Source organism: Montipora capricornis, chromosome 4 (assembly GCF_036669925.1).
Source record: "Montipora capricornis isolate CH-2021 chromosome 4, ASM3666992v2, whole genome shotgun sequence".
Taxonomy (NCBI): Eukaryota; Metazoa; Cnidaria; class Anthozoa; order Scleractinia; family Acroporidae; genus Montipora; species Montipora capricornis.
The window spans coordinates 46,052,991-46,065,490 of NC_090886.1; the positions used below are offsets into that span (position 1 = coordinate 46,052,991).

At 39.1% G+C, this 12,500-nt stretch overlaps 1 protein-coding gene and 1 pseudogene across 1 annotated transcript; both read left to right on the forward strand.

The window, feature by feature from the left end:
* Positions 1-779: 779 nt before the first annotated feature.
* Positions 780-5,179, forward strand: LOC138046762 (potassium channel subfamily K member 16-like; annotated as a pseudogene).
* A 1,685-nt stretch (positions 5,180-6,864) lies between these two features.
* On the forward strand, positions 6,865-9,554 carry LOC138047132 (proline-rich transmembrane protein 4-like). The gene is made up of 2 exons (XM_068893859.1): positions 6,865-7,003; positions 8,239-9,554. Exon 2 carries the CDS (start codon positions 8,269-8,271, stop codon positions 9,409-9,411), a length of 1,143 nt encoding a protein of 380 aa, XP_068749960.1. The 5' UTR covers positions 6,865-7,003; positions 8,239-8,268; the 3' UTR covers positions 9,412-9,554.
* The last annotated feature ends 2,946 nt before the right edge of the window (positions 9,555-12,500 follow it).

Below are 12,500 nucleotides of genomic sequence, written 5' to 3' on the forward strand. Positions count from 1 at the left end.
AGAGGTAAAGAGAGCAAATTTTCGGTAGAAGTTATGAGTATCGTCATGAATAATTTCTGTTGTAAAGTCGTCTGATATATGTATAAACTTTGCCAAATCATTTTTATTGAGGTTACCCTTAAAAATAACAGCCCCGCCGAAATAGTGTAATTCAGAATCAAAGAACAATTTCCATTTACCATGATTATCATTGACACGTCCAAATATTAAACTCTAAACTTATTTAAAGTGAATATTTTATTATTACATAGTCTAAAGTGCCCCTGTGATCAAAAAAACCTCTTCCTTTTTTCCTTCAGATTTTGAAAGTGTGTTTGCTTAACACCTGACTGGCAAAATTTTGAGCTTTGATTTTTATCCAAAGGCCGTTTACTTTGAGTGTAAGTTTTGGATTTCACGGTCCGCCATTACTCACGTTCAAAACTGACCGATTGGACCTCAGACGGTTGGATCCAGGGAAAAGTGACGTCAGAGGCTCACTAGCTTAAAATTTCAGCGTGTGAACGCAGCTTATTATATATGCAAAGCATGAGTTTAAAAGTCCGAAATCCAAAAACCCACGTGCTGCATATTAATTCTGCGGTGTATTTTCTGTTACCGTGAATAAGCGACAAAGATAGTTGAGACAATGTTGATAACGGAAAAGGAAGAGTTGACGATAAGAAAACAACATTGTTTGGTGGGGGGAGGGGGTTAGATGGAAATACTTTGGGGGAGGGATTTGTCCGAGATTCCTTAAAAGGGAAAGTGTCTCAACCCTTTTGGCGCTTATTGTAGTTATGGAGGCAGGTAAGGTGCCAAAGTGTTAATGCAATAACTAACATTTTCCGAGTGGGTTTGTAAAATTTGGCATTATCTGAAGACAAAAAAATTATACTTCTAGGAAAATGCAAATTAAAATTGTTTCTTATCATCACACTTTGTGGCCGCGTGGCTGAGTGGTTTCAAAAATCTTCTAGAACTAGACGACTCTCATCTTTTACGAAAAAAAATACATTTCCATGCAAAATTATTGCATCGTGATGCAATAAAGAATTTTGAGTTCAACCTCGCCCGGGGAACGATTCGTAAATTCTGTGCATGGGTAGGGAGTGATTAAGTGAACTGGCAATCATCATCATCATAACAAATTGAACGACCGCCAGGTGTTAGCTCTACAACAGGAAGATGAAACCTTCTCTTTATGTTAACTTAACAAAAATTGTTCTAATTAAAAACCGCTCGGATCAATGATGACGGACGCTAAGGAGGATACAGTAAAATTTGAGCCAAAATCACTCTGTGTTAAAGAAAGCAGAAAGAAGCAGACTAACAACAATTTTTATAAAAATAACGACACATTTGAACTAAATTTACAAGACATGTTTCGGTCGTTCGACCACCATCTTCAGTTGAAAGTAGAAATAATTTAAAGTACATTTGAATTTATAATATAATGCTAAACAAAGACAAATAATTATTTCTACTTTCAACTGAAGATGGTCGTCGAACGACCGAAACATGTCTTGTAAAGTTAGTTTCAAATGTGTCGTTATTTTCACAAAAACTATTGGTGAATAGTTAGACTGAGAAATTTACTGGTGGTTAAGGAATTCTTAAATATCCTGAAATAATTCCCGTAAGGGAAGGAGTATAAAAATTCATAAAAAAGGCAAGTCCACATAATGTTATGGACTTAACTCATATACTGAATTTGAAAGAGTTTTAACTTACAAGGGGTTACGATTTTACTCATCAAGCAATCTGTCTTGGAATTACTTTTACAGTTATATCGTCAAACGCGCGCGCCAGTGGCATTATGCCCTCCGGTGTTTTAAAAAAAGCGGTTCTCCTGATACAGTTATAATCCAAGCATATTGTAGCCTTTGTAAGATCTGTCTTGGAGAATGCTGCTCCAGCGTGGGCTAATACTTCAAGTCTCAACATTAAGTTTGTACATAAAAAGACATTGTACATTCTATCCCTAACCGAAAATCCTTATAGAGTTCTCGAGATGCACTTTTTTATGCATCAGGTTGAGGTCGTCAGGTGTTAAGCAGACGTTTTGAACAGAAAATATAATACGTAACCTGGCTTGAGGAGTCCAATGATTTAAATGGTCACGATACTTGAGAACTATTAGAAAAATCAACGTCTTTTTAGTACTCGGTAAAAATAACTTATTCCATAATTGTAATTGAAAAAAATTCATTTCCACCAATTAAATGACCCATCTTATCCAGCGTCATGTTTGGAACAACTAAGTACATTTCTCTAAAGTCCTGCCACCTGCAAAAACATTCTGGAGCAAAGTTTCGCCAGTCTTACTGTTTGAGTATCATGAAGGAATCCGGTTATTATTATCTTTCAGTGTTTTTTTGTTTATTTACTTCCATCCTGACCTCATCTTTGCCGACTTTTCAGACTATTTTTAAGAACGTTATTTTTCTCACTGTACGGAAGCCACGCTTTAATTTAAAGTAATTAAAGGATAAACTAAAAATTCTTTGTGGCGTGACGTAATTCGTCCAACACCGTTGATGTGTGTGATGTATCTGCAACAATCCTCCGGGAAACCAGCTACATTTTCATGGAAATATTTCATTTTGTTAATAAATCAATGAGGTGGCTTGTAAGGTGTTCTTTCTCAAATGGAAGGTTAATTATCTCTGAAAAATACCTGGTACCCCCCAATTTTCTTTTTGGATACCAATAGTATCTACTAAGATCTACTTTCTCTGCATAATTTTAAACCGCGCAAAAATTTCCCCGAGTTGGTAAGCATCACCGATAGGAAATCCGAGTATCTCGAGATGCGCAGAACGTATGCGCAATAACAATATAGCAGGCACCGTCCTTAAGGTGTTCCGTGGGTAAACAAATTCCATTATTATTTCCATTTCCATGTTGCTACATGTGTAAAGGAAATGGGTCTACCGCAATTAACTTACGCTACTTACACGTCGGTTGCATCGAATCTTCGCCTGTCGTAGCAAATAATATTTATGACAGGTCTTTCATTACAAATTTTGTTGGATCACCTCGTATGGCAAGCCAATTGTAGAAATATTCAATATTCAAAGCGTCTATTTTAGTTCAAATCAACGCATAAATTTATGTTCAATATATATATTTTTTTTTGGTTCAACTTACGATTTTGCATTCAACACTTTTATTTCGTTCAACGCGATGTACTTTCGTTCAACGATTTATTGCACAGCGGTTGACCACTATTGCCTAGTTCCTCTTGATCTCGTGAGGTCACGGGAGGATGGAACAGTCCATGTATGACCCACCAAATGACCATACATTGTATACTAACCGAAACAGGTTGGATTCTGCGATTTCCCACAACTGAAACAACCCAAACCATTCACAAAAGCTAATCTTAGATCTAATTAGGCCTAATTAGGCCTAAAACGTTATTTAATCTCAAAATCCAACCTTTGTCGCTTAGTATTCAATGTATGGTGGGTCATACATGGACTACTAACCTCTCAACCGCTGTGCAATAAATCGTTGAACGAAAGTAAATGGCGTTGAACGGAATAAAAAGTGTTGAACGCAAAATGTGCTCTTGAAATTTAAAAAGAAAAGGTTGAACCGAAGCAATCGCATTCAAGGATACCAAAATGCATTGAATGCAAAATCGGAAGTTGCGCCAAAAAAAGTATATTTAACATAAATTTATGCGTTGAATTGAACTAAAATAGACTCTCTGAATTAAAATATCCATTTATTGAATATTGTTACAAGAACGTCATACATTGCTTTGTCTTTTAAAGCTTTTTTTCGATTTCAATAACACTTGTCAAGATCTACATTCCCCCTGCATAATCATAAACCGGGGTAAAAATACCTTTGAATTAGTAGGCAGCGTCATTAAGAGCGCTCAGGAGCTCGTTCAACATGTGTCCGTGCATTCCGGATCGAATTGGAATTTGGCAGTGTTGGTTTTCGAGGAGAGGGGAAAACCGGATTACCCGGAGAAAAACCTCTCGGAGCAAGGAGAGAACCATCAGCAAACTCAACCCACATATGACGCCGGGACCAGGAATCGAACCGGGGCCACAATGATGGGAGGCGAGTGCTCTCTCGATCACTCCCATTATCATCATATCTTTATTTACCCTCGGATTTTAGAGTAGTGTGGAGGTAGCTAGTATCTCCGAGCGTTTACCGTCCCAACCAAGGCCACAACAACGAGAGTTCTATGCCCTGCTCTATGCGAATAAGGGGTGGGTTCTTTTACGTCCCACAGGGTTATGGACATTTAAGACTAGAAAGTGAAACCATTTGCAGATGTCATTAAAAAGATAGCACATACGTGATCGTTCATTCACTTTCGCTTCCGTTTCTTACAGGTTATGGTCACATGTCACCTCATACCTGGCAAGGCCAGTTATTCTGTATATTCTACAGTCTTCTCGCCATACCAGTGGCAGGCATTATGCTGCTCGGCGTTGGGAATCACGTGAGTTTGGCCATCCGAGTACTTATCCGCTTCCTCGAGAAAAGCTTTCCCAGCGGGGTGACGTGGGGGAGTGCGAAACTCAAAAGCACGTTGGTGACTGTTGCCTTGATGATTCTTATGATTATTTTTGGTGCTATTTTGACGTCACACACCGACGACTGGTCGTTCACAGAAGGAGCGCATTTCTACTTCATCAGTGTTTCTACCATCGGTTTCGGAGATTACGTCGTCAACGACGGCCAGCTTAAATCTTCGGAGCATACCAAAACGATCGCCGTTCATTTCACGATTGTGCTCATCACTCTTGGTCTATGTGTCTTGTCCAGTATGCTATGCTCTGTGCTCTGTCAGTGCCGCCATCGAAGAGAGACAGAACAAAATACGCATGCGCATGGAAAATTCAGCTGTCAATGCTGTTGGTGCAGCTGAATCAGCCTTGAATAGAGTAACCAGTAACTTTCCTTTGAGATTGTCTAGAAAGGATAAGGATAAAAATTGCAAAGAAGGGGAGGACGAGAGGAGCAATAATGAAAATATTGGATCAGAATTTGTTTACGCCAGCCGACCGGATTTGGCATAAATTAGGCCTTTATGGAGATTAAAGTTTACTTGAGAAGATAACGCTTCCAATTTGGGAGCCGATAGTCCCTAGGCGTTTGAACGTTAGTCATCCTCTCACTGTTTCGCGGTAGCGAACGACTACTGACTGAATATCCGAACGGAACGATACTTACGTCCAGTAATAATTATAAAAAAATACATTGAAACTTTTGCAGCTTTGAAACAATTTTTTGCTATTCAACGCCGGTTTGTCGCATTTCCTGTGAGGTTTTTTTTTTTTGCCGTGTGTAGGCTTAAAATAATTTTTCCGCTTTCCTTACTCGAGCATCCTTTAACAACTTTTCTTCGGGCGACTCTAATTCCATTTCCTTCCTGATGATGAGGGAGTAAGTTACGGTCCTGTAAAAAACAATAAAATTTAAGTGCCTTCCTCTCCAAATTAATAAATAATAAAAGGTAGTTTATGAAATTGATAAGCCTTTAAAAACGACAAAGAAATATTTACAAGCGAGATATTCTTGCTTTTATGATTTCTCTCCACACTGTTTGGATTTGTGACGTATCGATGACGCAATACTTTGGCCCTGCATGATCCTGCACAAACCACTCCCTTTTTCTTAAAGGTAGGCAATCAAAATTATCGATTTATATTAGTTATTTAAACTTAGTTGTGAACTGAGAACAAAACTGAAAGATTGAGCATGGTCAGGGTAAGTAATTGAAGTTTCAAGGGTGAATTTCTAAGGCCAAAAACTTCAGTATCTCGAGAATGAGTGAGAAAAGACCCTCATAAGTAAAAAAAGTAACCCGCTGACTAGTCTGTCATGATTTAGGAATTTCTTTTTAAGAATAACAATAATGTTACAGGAAACACTTCATTCTTTGAGACATCTTTACGGTGCTAGCAATAGCCGACTTTTTCAAAAAGTTATCATGCGCCTGATGCCAATGTGGCAAATACACATCAATTTGCCCTCTAGGCATCACGAAATATCTTTAAAATATTAGGAATGAAGGCAACAGTCGTGGCGGTTAAACAGTCTTTTTTCGGATCAATTAAATTGATTCCTAACAGTCCTTCGACAACGCACGACAGGTTGTAAGAAAATTTGAGGAACCCCGGTGCGATAAAACTCGTGACGTGCGACACCAGACGGGGAGCCGTCTGTTTCGAAACGCATGGCGTTCAACAAAGTAAACAAAAAGCAGACGACTAAAAGATCTCCAAACGAAGCATTATACCAAGAAAATAAAAACAAATAATGTATTTGTGGAAAACCCCTAAACGAGATGGAGTGCACATTTTGTTCGAACGTTTTCATTCTTTCAGAGAAAAAACGCAAGCGTAATGCTTTCCTTAGAGAATTAAAACTAAAACTCAAACAATGCTGGTTAAATTGACGAAGAATTGGTGTCCAATATTGCCCTCCGGCGTTTAATATATTGAAAAGAATTTCCTTTCGCATTCTTGCGAAGCATTGGTGCAAAAAAGTATAGGATTTTATAAGTGGTGATACTTTAAAACAATTCTCTTCTGTATAAATATCGGCCTTGATATTAGATAGCGGAGGGAGCACCAATACGACATTTGGTTACGTTAATAATGAGTAGAATGGGGGCGGGAAATAAACAGGCCACTTTGGTCCATGTCATGCAAATTAGTCAAAACAGTTATAAAGAACGACTCACAGAAGCACTAAGCGCTTTTGTTATTCAATGCTATGGAAATAAGGTGCTCATAATGTCACCACCCCGGTTAAAATTGTTAATTTGACTGACTTGACGGCAAAAAGCCCTATTTTTACGCACGCCCACGTATTGCTTGCGATTGAAGGTTGCAACGGCCGGAGACGACTTGATGAGAAACTACCGGCGCACTACCGTTCCCTAACTTCACAGTTCAACAGATTTTAAGTAGACTTTGGACAACGGTGATGAATTGGAGAGGTTGCTGTCTTGACCTATCTTGACTAAAGGAAATCATTTAAGGTAAGCTTACCGAATCTCTTTTGAAATCATTCCAAAAAAGTGAATACTCAGGTGCTCACTTTAATGGAGGGCTTTTTCACTTTGTCACGCACTTACAAGTTTCTCGATTTTATACATTTAAAAAGAAAAAGGCTTGTAAATTAGTTTATACTCCATCGAATTTCATGCTCTTGAAGAGCTTGACAAGATAATAAATTTGGTAGTATAATAAATCGATTTAAGAAGGTGCTTTCTATTGAAGTGAAGAAAGAATTGCAAGCTTTACTTAAGTTGTGTGCTATCTTTGTCTTTTTCAATAAGTTGTAAGGCAAGGGTTGTTTTGCTTTGTTTATGTACAAAACATCATGATTCTACGCGTATCATTTGTTGTTCTTTGTATCTCAGCCAATGTTAAAATCTCTGGGTCGTTGTCGAACTGTAGAGCCAGTTCAAAGTGCGATTAAAGCTTCTTAATAAAGATTGAATTTATGCGCGACCTGTTCTGTTCCTTGGAAACCTTGGATGATGAGGCCTGAACGAGCTTTGAACAAGACCAAGCTCTTCACGGTCCGCCGGACTCAGTGAAGTCTGAATCAGTGCCATGTTGTCCAGTCCTTTAAATAACGATGGTAGAAATGCATCGTTTAAATGTTTTTCTACTTCTTTTTCCGTGACGATTGCATTTATACTTGCTGCAACGGCAGGAAAAACTGCGAAGAAACACCCTTAAAGAAGACTTGAGAAAGGGAAGCCCTCTTACGCAAAATGGATATTCGGCTGCATACCGTGACAGAGATCTAGAACGTCATTTCATTGACACTAGAGACCTTTATGCATCACATTTACGGCAAAAGGCAAACGTCGGAATTAAATTTGCGTTTTGACAAAGGTGGAAGAAACTCGTTTGATGAGCTCATTTCTTGCATGCGTGTTAGCAGCAGGTATCAGTATCTTTTCAAACGAGAGAGACAAGGTAGAATGACATGATTTTTTTGACAAGCAGCGCGTTTGGCGTTTCGCGTTTGCCGTTTCGCGTTTACCGTTTCGCGTAAACGCAATGCTTAATCTCTCGATGTATCCAAGTACTACCTTTCAAAAACGGTTCAGAAACTGCAGCGACTTTAGCGTTTGATCGTGATTCGTGAACTAAGGAAATGAAAATTAATGTAATGTTACAACGACCGCAGCATTAGAGTAAATAACTAAAGCAGATGTAAACAAAAAAACATGACATTCACAATATTTCTTCTTTCCAGGACAAAATACAAACACTAATTGACGGGCCAATGTTTGATCCTGAGAACACTTCTTCGCCTATCCCCGAAGGAGAAGACCCTGCCATCGCGGCGGAGCCCATTCCAGAATGGGAACCTGCTCTACGAACTTGGCAGTGGGCTTGGGAATTACACTGGATTGGCTTTGGGACACTGTTCACGACTTTCGCTGTCTACTGCTTGATGTCATTGATTATTATCTCCAACACTAAAACAAAGCGAGGACGCTTAGCGTTGGTTATTACAAGTCTTTTATTTATTTTTGGTGTAACAAGAGGTCTTTTCCTCTTCATCAATCCTTATGAGTCTGAACAGTGCAAAATACTGTCTTCGTGTCCAGTTCTGCTGTCTCGAATCTTGTTCGGTATCGCACTGCCATGCATGACAGCTTCGTTCTCATTGGTCCATTTGGCCTTCCTACAAGTGATGAAACTCAAGCTGTACCCCAAAGTTCTCCAAAGTACCAAGTTCTTATCTTGCGTCATTGCTGTTCACTTCGGCCTTGCAATCTCAACAGAAGTGATTCTAACAATGTACGCCAACGTGATGACCATAGCTATTGTTTGCCAATCTTTCTTCATCATATTTAGTTTTTTCCTCTCAAGTAGTTTCATATACAGTGGCACGAAAATTGTCGCTTACGTCAGAAGAAATCATACCCAGGTGTCTCGCCTTGGAAGGCGGAATTACAGCGAACAGAAAAACGCTGATAAAACTACCGAGAGAAGATCACGTGACCTTCGGCGCTTCCAGCCGAATGTATCCAAACTTGTCAAGATAACCTATATCACGGTATTTCTTGGATTTGCGAGCTGCGCACTACAGCTTTATTCTATTTTCGGCGTACATAAAATGCACGAGACCAATCAAACATCTCTCCCTAAACCCTGGCCGTGGTTGATCTTTCAGTCTCTGTATCGCGCAGTGGAATTCGCTGCTGGTTGCACTTTAGCCTATGTGAGCCCGCGACAGGCCAGCTCAATGCGCCATCCACTTAGGCGTTATTTTAACTGCTGTCAACAAAAAGGACGAGGGTTCGTCATGTCTCTAAGGAGCGATTTCTCGAAATCACACCGAAGTATCACTCAAAATGGCGTACCTGCCTCTAAGCCAAGTCCGAGCTTTAGTACACAATTGGGTGATTTTATGTCTTAGACAACAGGTTTTTTCTAATAGCGTACCAAAACTAGTAAAACTGCCGACGACTTTTATTCCTGGATAAATGGTATGATATAGCGTAAAGGTTCAACAACAACAACACTTTATTTCACCCCATAAAATACAAGAAATAATAATTTATTACAAAAGTACAGACGATGATAGGGGCGCTGGCTGCCCGAAATAACCTAAGAGTTAAAAATGCCTGGCAGCCAGTTAAAAGAAAAGATGTTTAAATGTTTAGGTCAGGGACACAAGAACAAAAAAGACAGAGAAAACACACACAAATAGTTAAGTAGACTACCAGTATATAAAGAGACTAAAATTCATACATTGCAAAACAGTATTATTTCCATTTTAAAGTTACCCAGACAATGTACAGATGTCTAGTAATCTTTGATGAAGTGCTGTTTCATTTTCTTTTTAAACAAAGACAATGAAGATAATTTGATCGATATCTTCGTCAATGGAATTCCATACTGATGGACCTTGAAATTTGATATTGTATATGCCATAATTTGTTCTTGCTTTTGGAAGATAAGACTGTTTTTATTATAGGTATGAATTTGCGAAATTTTAGTGAAAAAAGAATTAAAGGCCGATGGCAATAATTGATTATGATATTTATACATAAAGATTGCTAAATGAAAAGTTACTAGGTCTAGGAATTTTATAATTTCAAGAGATAAATCTGGGTCATACTTTCCGAGTTTGATTTGTCTGTTTTAAATATAGATCAATAAATTGACCGCTCCTCTTTTGGACTTTTTTTGCCCAATGAAATAATTGAAAACTTGAACACATTTTGTTTACTATTTAAGAGTCACAATTGTGGAAAAAAGACCAGTCTACATGGTAGCCTAAAATACGAACAGGGGAAAACCGAAAACAACGTAAGCCAAGTGTGAAAATCTGGCACCCAAGCCACTCCGTGGCCAGACTGTCTACATCGTCTTCCTCCTCGGCTTCTGTGTAGTTTGTAGCATCAGGGACTTAAAGTGCCCCTGTGACCAAAAAAAATCAATTCTTATTTTTCTTTGGATTTCAAAACTATTGGTGCTTGCCATTATGCCTGACCATCAGGTCGGAGACCAGTGGAACTAACCAAGGAAAAATGGAACGACAATTTTCATCAAAAGTCAATTTCCAACAAGCGTTCCATTTACGTTTCGACCGAGATTTCGCTTACATCACAGTGAAGTCGGACTGGAAACGAGAGCGACCTGTCAAAGAGGACGACCTCCAGAGGTGGTCCAAATATTCCGGTCGGACCGAACCGAAACGGACCTTTCCATTTGACTTCAGCCCGAAATTTCCGGAAATGTTGGCTTAATGGAAAGCACCCTATGTTAACTAAACACTATGCGACCAAAGTTTTAAGCCTTGATTTCAACAAGACATGGAATTTTCTTACTTAATGGTCCGCCATTACTAACTTTAAGATCTGGAGAGAGCTGGAACAAGGCTTACTGTGTCGAAGGCTTACCGTGTCGTAAATACACTTTTTCTCTGGCCATCTCAGTCTTATCAGAAATAACACATCACAAACAGCAATGACGAATGTTTTTATCTGATGTTCGTCACCGCGGTTTGCCGGCGCGTGCGCAGCTTTCCTGCGGGGGGTGCACTTTAAGCTTGAGCGGACTTTAAGAAAACATGAAAAAGTCGATTCATTCATCCCTTTTCTTTGATTGTTCTTATCTTGCCGTATCTGATCTGACTGAGCGGACCTTTTTATCAGGTGTGTGGGGGGGGGGGGGGGGGCACGTGCACCCAATGCACCCCCCTGCGTACGAGCCTGAAGTTTGTGTGTTATTTTTGAAAAGGCTCACTAGTATAATATTCTGCCCTGGGTATTGTTATTCATGAAGTGTAAATAAGGTACGGGAAATCGCTCTGGCTTGGGACAAGCCCAAAGAGAGCCTGGAGGATGCCTTCCAAAAACCCGGATTCCTCGCGGGGTGGGAGGGCGGGTCGCTAGATCTGATCTAAACGGCGGCCTAGAGTAGAGTGCAATATTCATAATTTACAAGTCCCCAGGGCATATTATTAACCTATGCAAATGATTTAGCATAGTTTAAAAATGCAATGCGTGTGTACGCCGCCAAATTAATGAGCAGCACGGGAGTTTTGGACTTTCAGACTTTTAAACTCGCGTTTTACATAGATAGATAGATACGTAGACTTGAACTAGGTCAAAAACATTTATTTGCTACTCCGAGTTTCATGCTTCTCACAAAGCAATCATCAGGCAACTGCCAAAAAGAAGGAATACATGGTGTTTTACAGTATTTTGAAAAAAAACGATTGCAATTCACTATAGGCTGGGGTGCATAGCAACGGTTAAACAATACAATATATATATATATATATAATAGTGGTTAAGTCTAGTACTTGATTTTAAGATGGTTAGCTTTCTCTCGGAGGTTTGGTAACCGGCATTTTTTTCCTTTTTAAACTTGTTTCTTAGCCGGTGATAAGACACGTTTACGGCGGCATTCGGAAGAAAAAATATATTGGTTTTTTTTTTAAGTGTTCTGTCATTGTCGATGCGGTAGTCTACTGTTTATTAAGTGAAAGGGTTATTAATCGAACATTCCCAGGTTCGAGTCCAGCGAGTTTAGGCATTGAAGACTCTTACTCTTTGGCCATCTCGTTATGTTTATAACCGCAGTTTGTTTGTTATTTTTAGACATTGGAGTTCGGATTTTAAAAATAGATATTCATTTCCCATAATCCCTATCAAGCACTAAACGGCCTAAATTGACGATAATAGTCATTTCAGAGAAACTTAGGAATTGTCGATAATAGTCAACATTTCAGAAGTAGAGGATGGGTTGTGAGTCAATGAGGTCACTTTTCCTTAGATCCAACCCTCTGAGGTCCAATCGGTCAGTTTTGAACGTGCACGTGAGTAATGGCGGACCGTGAAATCCAAAACTTACACTCAATGTAAACGGCCTTTGGATAAAACTCAAAGCTCAAAATTTTGCCAGTCAGATGTTAAGCGAACACACTTTCAAAATCTGAAGAAAAAAAAAGAAAGTGGTTTTTTTAATCACAGAGGCACTTTAAAGCAAGAACAA

Bases quoted from the DNA above. Each gene is read 5' to 3' on its own strand.
- LOC138047132 (XM_068893859.1), top strand. From the start codon at position 8,269: ATGTTTGATCCTGAGAACACTTCTTCGCCTATCCCCGAAGGAGAAGAC.